At 39.0% G+C, this 21741-nt stretch overlaps 1 protein-coding gene across 2 annotated transcripts in view; it reads right to left on the reverse strand.

Annotated features, from left to right (window-relative positions):
* The window catches only part of SLC26A4 (solute carrier family 26 member 4), a 41940-nt gene that overhangs the window by 16758 nt on the left and 3441 nt on the right, over nucleotides 1-21741 (reverse strand). For both annotated transcript variants that reach the window (XM_036327521.1, XM_036327520.1), the window contains exons 4-12: nucleotides 18886-18996; nucleotides 16874-17058; nucleotides 16073-16237; nucleotides 10118-10270; nucleotides 9932-10014; nucleotides 6662-6809; nucleotides 5411-5524; nucleotides 1484-1561; nucleotides 1252-1347 (exon numbers count right to left, since the gene is read on the reverse strand). In XM_036327521.1, the coding sequence (XP_036183414.1) occupies nucleotides 1252-1347; nucleotides 1484-1561; nucleotides 5411-5524; nucleotides 6662-6809; nucleotides 9932-10014; nucleotides 10118-10270; nucleotides 16073-16237; nucleotides 16874-17058; nucleotides 18886-18996 (1133 nt within the window). The remainder of the gene's footprint in view (nucleotides 1-1251; nucleotides 1348-1483; nucleotides 1562-5410; nucleotides 5525-6661; nucleotides 6810-9931; nucleotides 10015-10117; nucleotides 10271-16072; nucleotides 16238-16873; nucleotides 17059-18885; nucleotides 18997-21741) is intronic.

The following is a 21741-nucleotide window of genomic DNA, read 5'->3' on the forward strand; positions in this document are numbered from 1 at the left end:
TATATATATATTAAAGTTACATGTGGAATTTTGACTGAGTAGGGGGCCAGTGCCCCAACCCTCACATTGTTCAAGGGTCAACTGTACAGCTTTTTTTGATATTCTGATTTCATTTCATATTTTTTTTTTTTTTATTTTTTTTTTAAAAATATATTTTATTGATTTTTTACAGAGAGGAAGGGAGAGGGATAGAGTTAGAAACATCGATCAGCTTTCTCCTGCACACCCCCTACTGGGGAGGTGCCTGCAACTAAGGTACATGCCCTTAACCGGAATCGAACCTGGGACCCTTCAGTCCCTAGGCTGACGCTCTATCCACTGAGCCAAACCAGTTAGGGCTCATATTTAATTGGAAGTAGAAATGAAAACTGGCATATAGACCAACTCTCCTATTTAAATTTTTAAATTTCATTTTAGAATAGGTAATATATTAACATGTTCAAAATGACATTAATATAAGGAGCGTGTAGTAAAAAATCTTATTTGCACACATCTCCCCTCTCCACCCATGTCCATCCTCCCTCCCTGTTTGTATTCTCGTTTATTTCTCTCTCTGAGTGTCTGGGTGTGTACAACACACATGCACACTTTTCACCAGCATGTCTTTTTGAAAGTACAAGTAAATATGACTATAAAGCATGCTTTGTTTTTCCCATCTTTTAATGTGTTATATATACTTTTCTATTCTGCACTGGTCATTTTTTTCACTTAACAATTTGCTTTGGAGGTCTTTCCATATTGATATATAGAGGGTTTTCTCATTCCTTTCATCTGTTCTGGTTTAAATTAGAGCATAACTCTAAAGAATTTTATTTCTGATTTTTTCTCATCCCTCAGAACAGTTGTGAAGGTTACTTTGGTCAGAATTATTATCAACATGGGTTTTTGTATTTTTTTCTTTGTTTTTACTTTGCTTCATGCTTTGTTTTGTTTGTCCTTCTAAATTAGAGGGTTTGTTGTTTGTTTGGTTGGTTGGTTTTGGGTTTTAGAAGGCAAACTGTATATGAATGGGATTCTTGCTGGAAATGGATCTTCCCAGAGATACAGGACCTTAAAAAACACAGTTCAGGTGGAAGATGTCAAAGCTTTGGTTATCTGCCCAATTTTAACTACTGCCCTCGGGCTCCCAAAATGCAAGTAAGACTTAGGAGATAAGGGGACATAATGATATGGCAGGAAGCAAATAAGAACCAAATCTTTTTTTTTTTTTAAAGAACCAAATCTTATTTCAGAGAAAAGTGGGCGACTTACAGCATCAATCTTGTTCTGCCTCCATAGACGAGGAACATCACACACTTGCATAAACATCCCTTTCAGGTTGGCAATTACAACAGCTGCCAAGACCGACTGCCAAGAGAGACAGAGAGGGCTGTGTTACTCAGGGGAATGGTTTTCCATGTGATGATTTATAAATCTCCTGTGATTTATCTGGTGGCAGAGCAGAGAAGTTATGCAATCAGTGTACTGAGAAGCAGGGTTATACCTTCTGCAAGGGTTCCAGCAGCTTCCCCAAGGCAAGGATGGCGATCATCACAACCCCAGCCGAGATGATGCCAGCAATCTGAAAGACACACATCTCCCATCAGCAGCGTTCTCCCTCCTCCCTCATGTCTCCCAGCATGCTGGCTGTGTGCATCATAGAGCCCATTCCCACGTGCACTTGATGCTCCTGACCTCCCCCTTCTGCTCATACTATTGAGAGAAATAAGAATTACTTGCTAAAACTCTACAAGACTGAAGAGAAATGGAAATCATATATATCTATAGCAGCTATGGCAGGGAAATGAAAGAAACAGTGGAGACGGAGTCTGCTAAATAAAGCCTGTTTGACCTGGATTTCATCTGGATATATTAGACCTCTAGTTTTAGGATCAATTCAGGAGGCCAAACTTCTAATTATTTGCCCTCTCAGGAAACAGAGACCATTCTCCTTCTCAACAATAGATTATGGTGATGTTTTGGGGAAGTAAATTCTCAGGGAATTTACTGATTCTTCTGCATTATTGAATCAGCAGCCATAATAAAAAGCCTGTTAACATCGTACCTGTAGCACGTCTTTGCCACCAAAGTTTCAGACAAGATAAATTTGCCTGTCTTATTGCAAACTCAAAATGCAACACGGCCCAGCCGGTGTGGCTCCGTGGTTGAGCATCAACCTATGAACCAGGAGGTCATGGTTCGATTGCCGGTCAAAGCATATGATTTCCTCTCATCATTGATGTTTCTCTCTCTCTCCCTCTCCCTTCCTCTTTGAAATAAATTATATATATGTTTTAATTTATTTATTTTTTAATGCCACAGGAGCCTACTGAGAGGTGGGACCATGTCTCCTGCTTTCTCTAACGGTTTTGCAGATGGAGGCTCAGAACTTTGCATCCCAGAGTGATGACGGGCGATAGCAGGGGTAAAGAAAGCTTCAGAAACTTTACCTTTGCTGGCAAAAATCGCTCTCCTAAGATCCATAAATAGTTAGGAGAGAGGATGAGGGGGTGGGACCTATTCTCTGGTTTGATCAGATGACCACTGAATTCTCTGTTCAGCTGGGGCATGGCCAAGGTGAAGACTAGAAGCTCTGAAAGGAGAAAAGGAGACAGGAAACCAGAAAGCAAAGCAATCAGAGAGGACGCAACAGGAAAGGTTGTGTTGGGCACAAGTACTGCCTAGTGTAAGATGTTTGAGTTAAAGGAGACAGATACAAAACTTAAGGAAATTTCACAGTCATATTTATTCATATCACCTAGCAAATTGATCATTCATATTCAGAATATAGCTAGGTCAGCCTGAGGCAATATTATGTATATGATGGTACTAATCACACCTCCAGATTCCTAGTACCTTGGGGAGCTTTCCTATCTCCTATCTAAGCAGAGAAGCTAATATCCTCCATTCCTCCCATTCTCCCTTCCCTTTTTCCATGCAATTACTTAACCAATATTTATTGTCTTATCATGAGCAACTTGCATCTCATTGTGGATGTAGGGCTCTGTGAATTGGTGAGAGATATGGAGGTTGGGGGACAGGGACTACAGCCAGCTGCCCAACTAATGCCAGGTGGGTGGCCACTTACTCACCAACTATATGTAATAATAAGGCCCTAATTATGGGGATCAAGACTAATTTGATTACTACATTAAAATTTGTGAGGGGGCCCATTACTTGTACTTAATTTAATTGAGGTTGTTTTGTGGGAAATGCTGTAGATTTTGGATCTATGAGCAGATTCAATTATTAGAAAATGAATTATTCTGTTAAGTGAGAAGGTAGTCAGAGCTAGAAACAGTTTGTAATTAGATTCCTTTTTTGTGTGAATCAGTAGGAATCACAAGGGGGTGACAGAAAGAACAGGTTGCAATGTTGAGCTCTTCTGCAATCTGTAGATGTACGGAAACAGTTAATGTCCCCTAACACTCATTCTTCTGTTCATTCATTCAGCAAATATATGCTGGGTGCTTCTTCTGTGACAGGATAATAATATGTATCATAAGTACTAAGACACTGTTCTTATCTTGAGGAGTTAATGACTGGAACCATGAGCATTTACAAGTACATATGTGCCAGGACTCTTCAAACATTTCCCCATTTAATCCTCACAGCATCCCTACGTGGTAGATATAATAATTGTGCCCATTGTATAGATGCTGAAACTGAGGCTCAAATGTAAAAGACAACATGAGAAGCCACACAAAGGAAGACTTGCTGGTGTATTTGGTCATGAGTCCCTGGATTTCAGTCCAGGCACTTAGACTTTTAACCCCAGAACTTAGCTTACATTTCAGTAATTAAATATCAAGACATTTCTATGCTTGTTTCATTCTTCAATACTGAAATGCTGGCATCCTTTTCTTCTAAATGTAATACACACCCATGTGTGGCAGGGGGGCATTAGCTTACCAAAACACCATTATCCCCAAACCCTCTGCCAAGGAGTCATTTTACATGGGCATTCTTCCTGGGCAGCCGGCCTGTATCTCCTCTGAACCAGGAGGTAACAGCAGGACAGAGGACATCAGCAGTTGGGCATCTGCCTATACCTGCTTACAGCCATGTGACTGGAGAGCTTGTCAACGCCCCATCTCGAATGAAAGCAGCAGAGGCTCTTGCTGCTGACAGCTCCCCACTGAACATGGGTGTGGCTTTGGAAATCACCTCTGACCTCTTCCCCTTTGGCCCCCTGGCTACACCCCAGGTAGGAGCTGTCTTGTTTTACTTGCTTCCTCAGAGCTAGAAATGTTTGCAAAAAAAAAAAAAAAGTTAACTAAATTTTACCAAGAAAATTATAAAAATTAAAATTGCTCAACAAGAGCCAAGAAATTGGAAGAGGCCCATTCTTCCAACCCTGTCACAACGACCCATTATAAATGGGTAAGGGGCATCACAGGCACCTTGGGGACAATTGACACTCTCCCTGGGCAAGCCACTGGTGGAGTCATTCGTTTTATCAGTTATTCTCTCTTATGCTTATTTGCGGTGTCTCCGCCTTAATAAAACCCTCTGTGGAGACTCTGTGGGTGTGTGCGTGTGCATGTGTATGTGTGTGTACCATTCACTTTGGATTTGTTGTTCTCCTTTACAGTCTCAATGTACTCTTTACTCTTAAATAAGAGCTCTTTCTGTGCTGGGAGGAGAAAACCCTCCAGGCATAACAGAAGCACAATTCCTGAGCCTGCCCCTGGCCCCCAACCACTGGATTTGGCATCTCTGACTCCATGTTTGGCGGGAAGGGATGGCCTTTGAGAATGGCTCCTCAGTTTTCGGGACAATTAAAGGAGGGGCGGGCCAGAGATGAACTGGGATGCAGGTTTTGGGGTCACCTTGTGAAGGCAACAACTTAAGAACACATATAAAAGGCAAGATTAAATCCACATTCAGAACTTCAGGGAAGAACATCTTACTCAGGGAGAAATGTCAGAATGTTTCAGCAAAAATATTCTTGGCTGTCAACCTGTCATTCCCTGGGACCAAAGGCCGCTGGAGGAAGTCCTGATCCTTGTGGAGGAAAGGTCAACAAACACTTCTAATTTTTCTGAAAATATAATAACTCCCTAAGCCATGAATGTGCTTTGACTAGACCTTCTCTTTCTCCAGATAGCACATTGATAAGAATCAGCATTCCTCCTTACTGGTCCTTTGTCAATTGTTGTTGAAAAGCCGGTAAGTGTAACTGTCTGCCAGTTGAGCACTGACGCGAAGAGATTGGGGAATGGCTGCTCAGAAAACCACAAATGTTGTTGTTTGAAAGGTTTTTGGTGAGGGGGTGAACAAGGCAGCCCGGCATAATCAGATCAGGAAGCACTGCCTCTCTCCTCTCAAAGGCTAATTGTCCTGCTCAGTTCTTGTGCAAGCTGTTCTGAGCCGCGGTTCCAGAGCATTCTTTGCGGTGGATGGATATTTCCACGCTGTCCTTCCCTACCTGTGTCTTTCCTCCTGTGCTCTCCTGGACAGCTGTGCGGGACAGGGCGGTGGTAGCCACGAAACACGAGAAGAACCCGGAGAAGATGTTGCTAATCCCAAAGGCAATGAATTCCTAAGGGAAAGAACAGATGACAGTGATGCCGCAGATATAATCTTTTCGAGCCCCAAAGCCATTTAAGGAAGAAGATTAAGAAAGCAAATTTGCAAACCCATCCTGCCTGATAGTCCCAATTTAATTGTTGCCATGGAAGGTGCTTAGGGGCCGGAACAACATCAGGAGTTTGGGGTCCTTAGAGCCTAAAAGAGGCCTCACTGCTCTCATCATTTTTAAGGCTGATGAGAAGCAGTAACTGATGTTTTGCTAAAATGCTTATTTCACTGCCTGGTGAGTGGCATATCTGCTATAACTCTCACAGAAAACATTTTTCTGCTCTCACATAAAGTGTTATTTCTGTGGATGAATACTTGCTATGAAGCATATTATGGCTAGGAGAGCTATTATTCTGCTTGATTACTAATCTTTTAACTGCTGTAATTGCTATGCTGTGTTTTCAGGAACATACCATAACTGAGGATTTGTGAGCTCACCTGGCAATGTATCAGATGCCTACAAAAATTGTCCTGTGTACATTAATTAACAGTGAACCATCTCAATTTAAAGTGGCCACAGCTATTATTAAAAGTGTTTGTTGCACTGTTTTGCCACCAATAAAAAAATATTACCAGGAGATGTGGGACTACATGACAAATTCTTATTCTGACCTAATATGTTAACTTTGAATGATATTTAGGACCTGACAGAATGAACTCTTTTAGAATTCTGATTACTTCAACTGATTTCTTAAAACTAAAGTGATGCAGTATGCATATTTTTAAAGTCATTTCAAATTAGCACGCACAAGAGGGAATCCAACTCAATATAAGACTGGTAGAAGAAACCAATCTCTTCTTTAGCAGACAACAAAATCTTTCCCATTTATTTATTTTTCTTATTTTCAGCCCTAGAAAACCAATTCAGGCCTGGCCAGTGTGGTTCAGTAGTTGAGCATCAACCTATGAACCAGTAGGTCAAAGTTCTCATTCAGGTCACATGCCTGGGGTTGCAGGCTCCATCTCCAGTAGGGGGCATGCAGGAGGCAGCTGATCAATGATTCTCTCTCATCAATGACATTTCTATCTCTCTCTCCCTCTCCCTTCCTTTCTGAAATCAATTATACATATAACCAGTTCAGCAAAAGAGTGACCATACCTGGTTCCCATCGATGGCGTAATCATACTTGATGGCATATACTTTTCCTACAGACACTGCAATAGCGTAAGCCACCACAGCAATGGAAAACGATGCAGCCAGCATCTCAGAAAACAAGTTCACAGGTGGCAGTGCAGGAGGCAAGAACCTAGTGAGAAAGTGCGGTGAATATTTGACCGTAATTCTCTCTTCCCACCTTGACAAATGCTGATCAACCCAGCCACAAACTAGACAAGAAAGTACTTGATCCAAGAGGGCAAAAGCACATGAGTATAAGTGGTAGCATCCGCTTTTATAATTTTTAGTCAGAAGTTGGTGTCATCTCATTGGCTGATTTCTTTGTCCCCAATTGAGAGTCTACAAATGCCACCTTACCTATACCTCTGATATGAAAAAATCTGTCATTGTTGGTTCTTTAATATCATACAATCCTATGCCATGCTTTCACACATTAGTGTTTCTCCTTACACAATTTCACCTTAAAGATCTTTGCATTTCAACAATATATACTAGCCATGAAATGAGATTTACCCTGTGGGGAGGGATGTTTATTAAAGAAATAAAGAATATAAGAATAAAGTGGAAAATCCATATCTTAAGAGCCATGATATTTAAAATCTTTTTGAGTTCAAAAAAGAGTAAATGTATGTAATTATCAGAATGCTTCGTAGTCACAATGACTAACATATCCCAATGATCGTGGTGAGGTCAAATGACTACTGTTTTACACAACCAGAGCTTTTCTACAAATCATATAAAGAGAAAAACCCACAAGTTTATAATCATGTGGGTATTTCCAAATATGAAAATTTGGGTGATGACCTTCATGGACCTATCTCTTGATGACTGTTCACATGGTATAATTCCAGAGATCCTAGAAAGAAAAACCTCCCCTACCTATTTCGCTATGCCTGAGGTTCCTTTAATAGGAAATTACATTTTCCCTCTATAATTAGGGGGATGTGGCAAAGTGAAAATAAGATTCTCATAGACATAAGGCTCTTATGTGGATTTACTGGGGACCAAGTGGTCCTAACGTACGGTTGATCCTCAACAGGATAAAAGAAAACTGCCGACAGAGGCCTCACTTTTACTCCCTTGTTGGAGGATTGACGGGGGCCTGAAGAACAAGGGGGTTGGCCTGACCTTTCTTTTTGCTGTCATCATACTCATCTTTAACGCTCTACTTCTTCTGCTCTTTTCCAACCTCTTCACTCCACCCTTTCTTTTTCAGTTTTGTTAATGTCTTTAGACTTGCTTCTGTGCAATCCTGTTAGATCAGGCAACAATGTCCTTTCTGGTGGCTTGTTTAAAACAGCATACGCTTGGGTATTTTATTCCTTTAGCAAATATTTTCTGGAATCCTCCTAGGAGGTAGGTGCTGTGCTAGGAAGACAGAGTAAGACAAATGGGCTCACTGCCTTGAGGAGGAGCCTGCAGTCCGTGGGGCCAGGCAGGCTGGGTTACCTAACCACTCACTCCGGGTGGTCTGTTAGAGGACTCTCGTGACGAAACCCAAGAGCAAGAGACTAGAGATCCATTTTCAGGGGGAGAGCAGCCAGGAAGGCTCTGGATAGGGTAGGAAAGGATGACTTAGGGCCGTGGTCGGCAAACTGCGGCTCGCGAGCTACATGCGGCTCTTTGGCCCCTTGAGTGTGGCTCTTCCTAAGCCTTAGGAGTACCTTAATTAAGTTAATAACAATGTACCCACCTATATAGTTTAAGTTTAAAAAATTTGGTTCTCAAATGAAATTTCAATTGTTGTACTGTTGATATTTGGCTCTGTTGACGAATGAGTTTGCCGACCACTGGTAGGGCAACAGAAATGAGTTCCCCATATTAATTCATGAAACGGGGGTTTATGGGTTGAGGGATTTTCTGTGGACCCCCTCTAAGTGTTTCATCTTGGGAAGTCCGACAAAAGGGATCTATAATATATTTTTATGTGGTTGTTTTTAACTACTTAAACAATCTAATTGTTCTGGTAAAAATGCTCTAACTCAAGTAGCCACACTGTATCTTCTATTTCATTCCGTTCAGCGCTAGGATTTACTATCAACATGTTGATACTCTAAGGTAGAGCTTCCCAAATATAGCTGGTCATAAGAATCACTGGACGTGCCTTTGAAAAACATCGATTCCGAGGCCCCTTCTCTGGAAAGCCTGATTTAATACGTTTGGGGTGGGAACCAGGAATCTTTGTTAACAAGGATCTCACGTGATTCTCGCAAAAAGGTAAGTCTGAGAAACATTAGAATGGAAAATATGTTAATTAAGCCCATTGTAGCCAGTTGTAATTTTTCAAATATTTTTTAAACAGATATTAGAAGGAAAACGAGATGATCAAATGAAAAGGCAGCAGTCCCCTGTGGAACAAGCGCTGGGACTCCGCTAGCCCGAGAACTTTCTATTAAGAGCATGGAGACACACAGACTGGGACAAGGGCCCTCAGCTAGCACTAAGGGGACTTAGTGGTTATATAAGAGGAAGTCTAGTCACAAATGCTATAAGTTAATGTTCCAAATCTAATAAACATTTGGGCTTCTTTTTTAAAATGCCATATGATAAAATTATAGGCCCTTGGTCCACTCTTCGAATTTTATGAGAGATCTCATTAGCATTTCACAACAAGCTCGAGGTGAAGTTTCAGTAGTTGTCATTACCCTTGTTTTATAGAAGAACACCCCCCCCCCCCACCCCCGCTCCCCTGCCCCCAGGGCTATGAACTAGTTGGTGTTAGAGATGGACAAAAGATCTTAGTTTTTTCCTTTTCTAATTCACCAAACATAGATAAAACTTCCTTTGCAGATTATGCATTTTATTGAAAGAACCAAATGACATAATTATTACCTAAAATTGATTAAATGAAATGGTAGAGAATTTAGATCAGATGTCCCTGATTCCTTAAGCAGACTGTCCTCAGTTCAAAAAAAAAAATAGAACGTTACTATTCATGATTCTATTTATATTATACATATGAGTTTAAATCAGGAGTCTGGTGGTAACTGTACACGTCTTACCACTTTTTAAGAATACGAAGGACAAAGAGAGACCATAATTCAGGCTGCTTTTAAACAAATGGACTGAACTTTATCTATATATATATTGTTTATCTGATAGTTTGCACAAATGGGTATTTCTTTAAGATCATACACAAATAGGACTATTGAAGGAGCACCAATGAAATGAAGCTTGTAATAAAAGGTTTCATTTAAATAGAAAATACTGCCTTAATAAGTTAGTATTGCCTAAGAGGAATGCCATACTCACCCCCTTGGGATGGATTTAACAATGCCAGCATTGTATTTTTTTTCCAGGTTGGCTCCATATGAAATGGCAGTAGCAATTATTGTCTGAAATAAAACAAGAGGTTTTAAAAAAAATCCATTTGTTTTAGCAATTCCTTTCTTGTCAAACCAACTAATGCTGAATTTTCTAATTACATATTCTACTTACCACAATTACTTCAATAGGAATAGGGATCGGGATTTTGTGTCTAAATCGATCATTTAATTCCTTAACTGCCATACAGATGATAATGGTGAGTAATCCAGCAATGAAATCAGCAAGATTGGTGTTACCAATATTTTGAAAAGTGTCAACCAGAGTCTGTAAAAAAAAAAATGATTTTATAGAGTACTCTTATGAAAAAATTATGATATCAAATAGCACTTAAATTATGTAAAATTATAAAAATATGTTGACTAATACAAAGACCATTAAATATATCTCAAGTTATTAATGATGGTTTACTTGGAGTAATAAAGCTATGGATGATTTCTACTTTCTTATTTTTTGCTATCTGTGTTTTTTACAATAAAATGAGATCTCTTAAAAGAAAAAAAATGTCTTTTACTTGCAGGAAAACTTTTAAAGTTTGCATCTTAAAGTGGTTTTACAGTTGCTATTAACTGGCCTAAGTTTTGCCATGTTGATATGGTACTGTTGAAACTAATGACTGATAAATCCAACAGTCCCAATTAGCTAGTATTTTAGGTAAAGCTCTTTCCTAAACCTGAATGATACAGGTGATAATAAAATGCCTAAAATACTTTATATGTAATTACATATGGACTGGCCTATTCATTATGGCCAAGAAAATCATCGAACTGATATATAGGTTAAGTACAAATTTTTGGAAATTAATTTGGTATTTAGTTCAAACTTTAAGTGACTTAAATAAAAGTAACTCTTTCCAAGTGGAGAGATAAGCTAGCTCAAGAAAAACTAGTTTTACTTTGTAAATAGAAGGTTTCTGGGACTATAGGGATGTTAGCAAGGGAGAATCCCAGGAAAGAACACTAATATCTTTGTTAGAGCAATTTCAGTCCTGAAGAAGGCTTGACTTAACAAGGCATTCATCAATTCTTTGAGACAAATAATCTTCCAGTGAAGATAAAGGGATGGAACATCTCATAGTTTATAACATGAACCTTATTTATTTTTATAGGTGAACTATACTTAAACGAATTATAATGACAATCTGACAGCAATTCCCTATTATGAACATTAAGTAATCTAGGAGTCATTTTTCCAGCAACTTCAACTCTCTGGAATACATTCAAGAGTAAAGGAGCACTGGCTGGTGTGTTCAGTGGTTAGAACACTGCCTCAGACACCAACCGGTTCCAGGTTCGATTCCCTGTCAAGGGCACATACCTGGGTTCTGGGTTCAATCCCATCCCAGTCAGAGTGCACGTGGGTGGCAACCAATCGATGTGAGAGAGATGTGTTTCTCTCTCTCTTCCTCCCCCTTCCTTCCTCTCTTTCACTCTCTCTAAAAAATAAAAAATAAAAATCAATGGAAAATGTCCTCCAGTGAGGATTAACAACAGCCAAAAAAAGGGAAGGAATTGGTTGTCAGAGAATAGTCATGGGGATGTAAAGTACAGCATAGAGACTATAGTCAGTAATATTCTAGAGACTAGGGGAGGTGCAGTATGAATGCAGGATTTCTGGCGTGGTCACTTAAGTTTATATAATGTCTGGCCACTGGGTTGTACACCTGAAACTAATATAATGATGTATGTCAACTGTAATTGAAAATAAAAAATGATTTTTAAAAAGTAAAAAAAAAGGAGAAAGTAAAGCAACGCGGGGAGAAGCTGTAGTACAAGCAAAATACCTTCCACCAAGTGCTTGAATTAGAGTGCAAGCATTTGACCTGGAGCAAGCCTCTTGGACTTTCTCTCAGAGTATTTTACTCTTGCTTTAAACTCAATACTAACAAGTTTACTTTGTTTTCCAGAGTCAGTAAAAGAGACAGAAACACTGATAATAACAAAGTGAGGCAAATGATAGCAGATTGAAAAAGGAAAAATGGAGAAACTTCCAACAAGCAGACACAATAACTCAAGAACTTAGAGCATCTACCATAGGCGTAAACAGCCCTAAGTCCTGAAGGTATTGCCTTCTGGCTCTTTACATAAGAATTTTCTGATGACGAATGACCTGCATGAATTCATGAGCTCGATAGAATATGCTGATTAATTGTCTATATAATAAAGGTCTACTTTTGACTCAAGATGGAAAAATTCAAACTCAAAAACAATCAGGGTAATTATTCCAATCATACAAACATTTTCACCTTACAAAAATGATCACAAGACACATTTAATCTAGGAGAGTCACTTAGGCCTTTGAATAAAAAGCATCTCTGGTGTATTAACAATGCAATACAAGTTCCAAAAACCCAAATCAGTTTATATTACACAATTGCGTCAAATAAGGCATGTGGATATATGTGTCACCTATACAGTCAGAATCTCTTATGAAAAGTTCTATAATAGAAAGTTTAACCTACGTGGAAATAAAATTCACCCATGTAAACCAAAGTAGTCAGATTGTGCCCAAAGATATAGAAGTGATGCTCTAAGAAAGCACCCGTGGTTAGAACGTCACCCTAGGCACCAAAGGGTCCCAGGTTCAATTCCCTGCCAGCGGCACCCTGGCGGGTGTGCTCAGCAGTTAGAGTGTTGGCCCATGAAAGGAAGGGTCATGGTTTCATTTCCCAGTCAAGGGCATGTACCTTGGAACTGACTGGGGTGCGTGCGGGAGGTAACCAATTGATGTGTCTCTTTCACACCAAAGCTTCTCTTTCTCACTCTCTCCCTCTTTCTCCCTCCCTTCCACTCTCTAAAAATCAATAGAAAAAATATTCTCCAGTGAGGATTAAAAAAAAAGAAAAATAAAGAAAGCATTGAAAATTAAATCTAATTTAGTTGGCTATTAAAATACTATCTAAAATATGTTTAAATATGGGTACACATATAATTCCATATCCCACCTAGTATTCCAAATAATTCAAATCATGAAAATGAGCTTTTCAGTAATGGATAATATTTTACCACATTTTCTACCATATTTGGAGAATTTTAGGACCATTTCATTTAGATAAGTTCTTCATTCTTACCTAGCATTACCTGTGTGTATGAAGTAATAAAAAAATTATACCTAATATTACATATGAGGAAATTGTTTCAGTTAACTTTTGGAGCCAAATTTATTTCCAGAAATATCACAGACCTTTCATAATTACCCCTTGCCTTGCCATCAGGCATTTCTTGCTATCAGAACTTGATATATATATATCTATATATATATCTATATATATATCTATATATATATCTATATATCTATATATAGATATATATATAGATATATATATATATCTCAACCCTTAAAGTGTTACTTTCTTTTTATCATAATGTCTTAAATTTTACATACTTAAGTAGATTCAAAGTAATGAATCTGACTAAACTTAGGGGTGGCTTTCAAAACTCCCGCCATCTAGGCAAAGTTTATCAATGTGGTCTTTCTCTTTGTTAGGAGAAAAATGGGGCAGGTAGCAGCCATTTAGTAAGTGTAAAGAAAGTCTCCCTTTGTCAATTAAGACAAACCATTCAGAGTGAATGGTAGGAAAACATAGCCTCTCTTAAATGGACTCTGATTTACTTAGCTAACTGAGTAGCTGCATGGTAGCATGAAGAGTATTACTAATTCTGAATAAGTTTTCTGCATCCTATACCCTATTCTGAATACTCTTTTCAGCATCTCTGGCATTTGTAAATTAATGTTAATATATATTTTTTCTTTCCCAATATTTCATCCTCCATTTTTTTTTGTATGCATTATTTCTTGGTGTGTGGGTTTGTGTTTTTGGTTTTTTTTGTTTGTTTGTTTTGTTTTTGTGTGTGTGGGGGGAGTCAATCCAAAATACAACCTTATAACAAAAGGACTGTTAACTACATCCTAAAGAAAGCATCTTCAACAATCTTAGTCTTTCTTGGAGGATTCCACTACCACTCTGCATTTGTGGAAGGATTCTTTCATGAATGATTACAATTGGTAATGTCATAAGCAAAATTCTCTGTTCACGTACTGAGTGGCTCTTTCAACCCTTATGCAATCATTTCCCGACGTACTCATTCTTTTTTATCCAAAGAGGAGGCTTATAGTCACCATCACACAGGGATGGTTGAAATATCTTCATCCAACTTGGCTGACCTGGGAGGGATTCTTCAAAATTCTATGACAGGTTGTAACCTGAGACTTCAAAAATGGTGTTCAAAAGAACATGTCAACTAATGATTGTGGTTGGACTGAAAACTTTTTTGACCTTGTTCTAGTGCTTCCTGATTACTTTTGTCCCTGTTGATAGCGGGATCCTTGGCATCAAGCTTCATCTTAAACAGAGTCCTAGGAGACCAGTTCCCTGTCTACAGAGGTCCAGCATGGCCAGGGTTAACCATTGGCCTAGGCCTCCTGTGATCTGTGTGGATGCAGACCTAGCAATGTTCATACAAGGCAGTGAGTACACTCAATAAGGAGTACCTGGGTGGATTCAGTGGGTTTGCATAGGGAATGAACGATGCCTGGCATATGGTAGGTAGTCAATAAATACTTATTGATTGAATTAATGACAAAGAAGGAATAAGTGAACGGTTGATGGGGAAAATGTGAGAGCAAGACAAAGCAGGCTGTCTCAGGGACTGCAAAAGTGAGCCTGTCAGAGGTTTCAAATCAAACCAAGGACTTGGTAGGAAAAAAAGCAACAATGACAAAAATAATCCTGAATCAAAAAACAGCCTGCTAAAGCGTTCTAATAGACTGAAAGCCTGGGGAGTGGACAGTAAGCTCCCTGAGGCCTATTATTTTCATGATAATGAAAATAATATTACTATGAGTTTTTACTATGTGCCAGATATTTTGCTAAGTGCTATACACAATTTTTCTTTTTTAATCCTCACAACTTTAATAGGTACTATTCTTCCCATTTTACAATAGAGGACACTGAGGCTTAGAGAAATATAACATGCCCAAACTTACATGAGTAATAGGTGGTAGAACCAAGACTACAACCCAGGCTTATTGAAGTTCAACATCCATGATCTTAACTACTGTTATATTTCCTCCTCTATCACTGCTTAGCATAGTAACTGACCATAATAGGCACTGGATAATATTTGTTGAATGGATGGAGTAATGTGGGATGCTGGCACTATTGTGAAATTGAGCAAATTCCTGACCACCTCACTAGTTTTTAGATATATACGCATGGCCTTACATTGTTTTAGAAGCTAATACATGGATCATTAAAGGACTCCATTCTTAATGTTGACATGTTATTTTTGCATATCATTTCCCCCCAAGCCAGGGTGACATCATGTTACTATTATCATCACTTTCAAGCATCAAAAACATGTCTCACATAGAACATATATTTAGATACAAGAACTTTTCAATCTAATTAGTGTGCTCTACATCCTTCTTTTGCATCTCTTTTGCATGTTGAATCATCTCTGAATCTAATGTTCCTTTTTATCTATAATTGCTCAGACATTTACATTATACATTTTATGGACTCTCGGAGTTAAAAAGGGCTTTAGAGATGCATGTCCAATTGTTTCATTTTACAAATAAAAAAATAAAAGAGCCTTGAGATGTGAAATAATAATTTCAAAGTAACGACTTTTATCGAGTACTTGTTCTGTGCCGGCCTCTGGGCCAAAATGCTCCTCATTTATCTTTATTTAACTTAGTTGGTAGATACTATCAGCCATTATCCTACATTATGTACCAGAGGGCACTTAGCTTGTCGGAGGCAAAGATGAAACTGGAACTCGTCTGTTGCCCCCCTGAGCAGTCCTAGCTTCACTATACCACTTTGTTTTCATCAGTATTTTTAAGCGCACTGACACTTCTGAAACCATTTTGACCAACTGAGAATAACGATTTGAAAAATCTGCCTTTTTCGATGTTACTCGTGACTTTATTGCTTTTTTCAGAGAAGGATGCTTTCGGTGACTCCCAAAGTATGGCATGGAGGAACATACGCTCTACAGACTCAGGTTAAAGAGGAAAAGAGCACATTCTCAGTGAGCCATCCCTAGAGTAAGAAGAAACACTTACATAGATAATGGAGAGAACTCCATTATAGTTCTTGGTTGAAACATTAAGAATGATCTTTAGCTGGGAGACCAACACTTGGAAGGCAGCAGCTGTTGTGAATCCGCCAATCAAAGGGTCAGCCAAGTACCTCACTATGAATCCAATTTGCAAACCCCCAAACACCAACTAGAACAAGAAAAGGAAGAATGTTTAATTAAATGTTTGCCTAGGAGAAGAATCTACTCGCTTGAACTATTAACAAATTAAACTTAACACCAATTTAAACTCTGGTAACCTGCCTATAACAAAAATACTTGTAGGAAACAAATCTGAATTTCTTAATGCCCCACCTCTCCTCTCCCCCCCCCCCCCATCACTCTAAAATGTGAAAAAAGTGAGTAATATTAACCTTGAAGTATTTCTAGATATGTACTAAGAAGACCAAAAAATATGCACCTATTCCTGTGATCTTTTGCAAAATAACAAGAAATGAGTTATTCTGACTACTGGACTGAAAACTAAAAGAATTGTTTAGAATGAACGACACTATGTTATGTTATCTGCACCAATAGAAATGCCTTCCTTCTATTGATATAATTGTTCCCCTCCCCTTTTTCATAAATACCCATTGCCTTCATCTCCTAATTGGAACATTAACTGGGCTTTTGCCTGAGTCAATGCTTTTGGAATAGCTATTCTTATTGATCTCAGTAAATGATTGTTGCTTCTCACTTTGAAGGGCCTTTTATTTTTAGGTCATCAACAGTTAATTACTTCAAATAAAAATCATGCCAATCTATATTTTACTTGTAAATCCATTACCTGAATGATTCCAACCAAAAGAGTAAGGGTGCTTGCAATCAATATTCTTGCTGCATCTCTAGCCCCATTGTCTATCATGGTAGCATTTGATATAGTTCCATTACTGCTGGGTATGAGAAATTTTTCATCCGGGGCCAGGCTCAGAACAACAGATCCCACCATCAAACTGACCACTGGGAAAGGTCCTGGGAGAGAAAGTCTCTATCAATTAATAATTATTAATTACAAGTATTTAGGTTCAACATGTCATGTCTACATAGGATTAGAAAGATGTGTGAGATAATTAGCTGTGATTGGGAAAAATCTATATTGTTTGTTCATAAAAGAAGCTATAAAGCAAATGTTTTAAGGCATTCAGGATCCAGAAATGAGCAAGAGAGAGACATGTAGGTAGATAATTACAATACAGCTTTCTACATGTACAGAAAGGGTGTCTAACCTATCCTTGTGTGATCTCCATTGGTGGTGGTGCGGGGATGGGAAGGGGGAGAGTTGTCAGGTAAAGTTTCCTGGCAGAGATGGCATAGAAGCTGAGTCTTTACTTGTTCCATCTTACTTTTGTTCCTAGAGCATCCAGGGTTCTATTCTGTGGAGCTGAGTACCTTGATCAATACCACAGGGCTCAAGTTAGAATAGACACAGTACAGGGAAGGTATAGTTTCCCTTTTTCTCTTTTCAAGACAAATTATTTTTTTTCATATATCAAATGCCAGTCTGTAAGAGTCTATGTTTAAAAAGTACTCCTTTTCTTCCAGCAACTTCTCCACTTACTGCTGATATGTTTGTCCATGATGATGTTGACCCTACCCTTTAATCGTGGAAGGCTTTAACAACTGGGAGGGCCCAGTACCAAAATCCAGTAACCTGAAATGTCTACATGGGTAGAATACAAAAGAGAAAAAAATCAGCTTCTATGTTTCTTATCTCATCAAGCATTTGGTATTGATCAGTTCTCCCAGGTGAGGAAATTCTTTCAATCACTAAAACCTCTTCCTAACCTCCTTACAGAGACAAAGCAATATGCCAGATACTGGGGGACATCAAATTAAGGACAAGGATATGGTTTGGGGATATAGTGGACAGTTGTCTTTGTTTCATGACATGTAGACATGTCTGGTATGCTGATGGATGTATGTGCAAAATTACCTCAAGGGTAAACATCAAAGTAGTAGAGTAGCATTAAAACATTTACTTAGTAGAACATTCTAGCAAAAGAAAATTCAAATTTTAGGTACTGCAGGAAATAAACCTATTTTGAACCATAGTAAGAAGGAAAGCCAAGCTTAGTTTCAAAATTGTTTTGGCACGATTCTGCCAGTCTTCCAATCTTACTGACTTAAAAATAAGTATGCTCTTTAATGAAATAATGAATATGTATTTGATGAACATAATTTAGTAAATGCTAAGCCAGTCTGGTAAAACAGTAAGTTCAAAGACCTCTTGAAGATTTTTATGGTCATTTTTTGTTATGGAAGAGAACGCTTTCAAAATATGGAGTCAAATCCTATCCTATATAATAAAAGGCTAATATGCAAATTGTCTCCTCAGGAGTTTGACAGGGAGTTCAACCACTCGCTATGACATACGCTGACCACCAGGGGGCAGCACAGAACGAAGGAAGGCCCCAACCAGCAGCATGAAGGCTCCGATCAGCCCTGATCACCAGCCAGACCTAGGGACCCTACCCATGCATGAATTTCATGCACCGGGCCTCTAGTTTATTATAATAAAAAAAACTAAACCATGCCAAAATATGAAGGTAGGCTGTCATTTTAACCATTTTTCAATTTCTCTGCTTCATGAAAAAAGAGTTAACTATAAAGTAAACTGAAGGCAAAGTATTCTGAAAGCTAAGAAGAACCATTTGCATCTCTGAATAGAAAAAGCAGGCAGAGCACTAAAGGCCTATTTCCCTGGAAAACATTAACAAAGATATGGAAGCAAAATACACACAATATGGCCAAACATATTAAACAGGAATAATACAAATTGTAGTATATGCTTATAATTACCAACTGAGATGTGTCTTGATGTTCCGAAGATAAAGTATGTCAGGATAGGGAAAAAAGCAGAGTAGAGACCATATCCAACAGGAACTGCAGCTAATAAAGCGTACGCCATACCTGAAAGAATATCCAAAGGGATTGAATTCGCAAACAAAAGGGACAGTATATTTCTACTGTACAAAGAAAGGCCTTTCATAGAGTTCCCCAATTTGCAGCTTGTCCTGAGCTTTCCTTTACTGTGCATGCAGTCTGTGGCTAGGCTAGTTTGCAGACCATGATTGAAATCTGCTGGGATAATGATTGCATCTACACCAATCAACGGCTCTAAAGAACTGACTCAACTGATCAGTAATTGAATCACTCACTGATTACAGAAGTGGAAAAAGGAATCAAGTCAGAGCTAATGATTAAAAACTTCGTCATTCTGTTCAATGGTTTATACTACCAGTTGTGCATTTAGGTAGTTTCACCTGAATTCCGTGTTTCCCTGTGTTCTGAGGAACACAGTCATTGTTGCTCTGCCCTATCTTGTTGGGGAACAGAAATTAGATTCAAACAAAGAAAAAAAATGACTATTGTACAAAGTGGTAGGCAAGACAATGCCCCTGGGCTCTCCACTCAGACACCAACTTCTCTAGTACACTAACCCAAGCAGTTCTGGGGGCATGAATGTCTTCTGGTCCGAAGAAATCTCAACCTATCCATGTACATGAGGGGTAGAAGATGATAATGATGTGCTCTTTTCCTTGGTTTAAATACTTCGTACATAGTCAGCACATTTTAGTCCATATTACCTTCCCATATTTCATTCACTTAAAGTGAGAAAAAAATAAAGCCCTTTATAAGAGTAAGGAAAAAAAGTGTGGGTACAACCTAAATATTCTGGCCCATAGGTGCCCCAAAATTATGTTTTGGATGAATACCTCAAAATAAGGAAGTAGTTAACTAAATTATACTTTATAAACTATTATTCACTGAAATAAAATTTATGTGATGTATAGAAATACATTTACATGGACATATGTAAAGTACAAAAAAAGAGAAAAAGTAGAATTCAAGATAGTGCATATATATGCTCCCACTTTTGTAAAAATAAGCATGCACATCATATGCATAAAAATAATATGTCCCCAGCTGGGTGGCTAAGTCCTTCTTAAACTTTCACTTCCCGAAACTTGGCTCAGCTGTTCTTACAGGCCTGAAAACGGGAACTCTTTCAGTTTTCATATAGTGTCCTACTTAGGCACAACTGCTACTTAGATATACCCTAATCATCTTTATTATAAAAGGATTTGGTAAGCCCAGCTGCTGTGGTTCAGTGGTTGAGCATCCACCCATGCACCAAGAGGTTGCCAGTTCAATTTCTGATCAGGTCACATCCTTCCTATCCCCCGGGAGTCAAAGGATGTGTCCATCTCACACCTATGAGTCCACTGTGCACACAAGAACTTGTCCTCATTTAACTTAGGAAATGCACAGCCCCATCCCAGATTCCCAACCACCTCTGAGATTTAAAACATGGTTTACCAGGCCTGACCGGGCAGCTCAGCTGGTTAGAACATTATCCTGATAAGCCAAGATTTCAGGTTTGATCCCCAGTCAGGGCACAAACAAGATTCAGCCAATGCCCTAGCTGGTTTGGCTCAGTGGATAGAGCATCAGCCTGCGGACTGAAGGGTCCCAGGTCAAGGGCACATGCCTGGGTTGTGGGCTCAGTCCCCAGTAGGGGGCATGCAGGAAGTAGCTGACCATTGATTCTCTCTCATCAGTGATATTTCTATCTCTCTCTCCCTCTCTCTTCTTCTCTGAAATCAATAAAAAATATATTTTTTTAAAAAAAGAATCAACCAATGCCCTCGCCAGTGTGGCTCAATGGTTGTGCATCACCCCCAACACTGGTCAGGACACATGCCTTGGTTATGGGCTCGCTCCCTGGTAAGGGGTGTGCAGGAGGAAGCCCATTGATGTTCTGCTTTCACATGGATGTTTCTCTTTCTCTCTCCCTCTCCCTCTCTAAAAATTAAATTTAAAAAATCAACCAATGAATGCATAAATAAGTGGAACAACAAATTGATCTCTCTCTCTCTCTCTCTCTCCCTCTCCCTCAAATTAATAAAAAACCAAAACCAAAAAACCATGATTGACCAGACTGATACTCCACACTGGGACCACAGAACAACCTCCTTCTCTATGGGAATCTACCTGGCCTGCCCTGAGTAATCTTAAGAGCTTCACAAGCAAATTTTGGCTCATGAATTGCTCAACAACTATTTCTAATTTCTGAAAAAGACAATTACTAAGCCATCTTTCTACATTCTTCCCCACCCCACCCCACCCCACTTCCCTCATGAGGCAAACTCAGACTTAACCTTTAGGGAAACACACCTCTGACAACCTACAGAAAGCCATTCCCAATCCCCTGAAGGCTGGGTTGAGTGCACCTGTGTGCACTCCCTTAGCAGGCAATGGTACTTATCCCTACCACAGCCTTTACACCCAGTTGTTATCTATTTTTCCACTGAACTATGAGCTCCTTGTAAGCAAGTGGTGTATTTTATTCATGCCAGCATACCTAGTGCCTGGCATATAGTAGATGCTCCAGAAAGTTATAATAAATAGATGAGATTTCTGTGTTCATGATCCCAGGGCTTTGTAGAATTGGGGGGAGGGCAGAAGCAAGGTTGGGGCTGGGAGACAGGAGAATGTTATTCACCAACTAGGCAATGGATTTGCAAGATGCTCATGGAAATGTTATATAAAGCCAGTTTTTTTGTTGTTGTTTTTTTTTTTAAAAAAAGGAATAACCACCTATGCTGGGACATTTTGCCAGAGATTAAAATAAGGGGATGGATTAAAAGGAGG

The sequence above is a fragment of the Myotis myotis genome, unplaced genomic scaffold (assembly GCF_014108235.1).
Source record: "Myotis myotis isolate mMyoMyo1 unplaced genomic scaffold, mMyoMyo1.p scaffold_m19_p_11, whole genome shotgun sequence".
Taxonomy (NCBI): Eukaryota; Metazoa; Chordata; class Mammalia; order Chiroptera; family Vespertilionidae; genus Myotis; species Myotis myotis.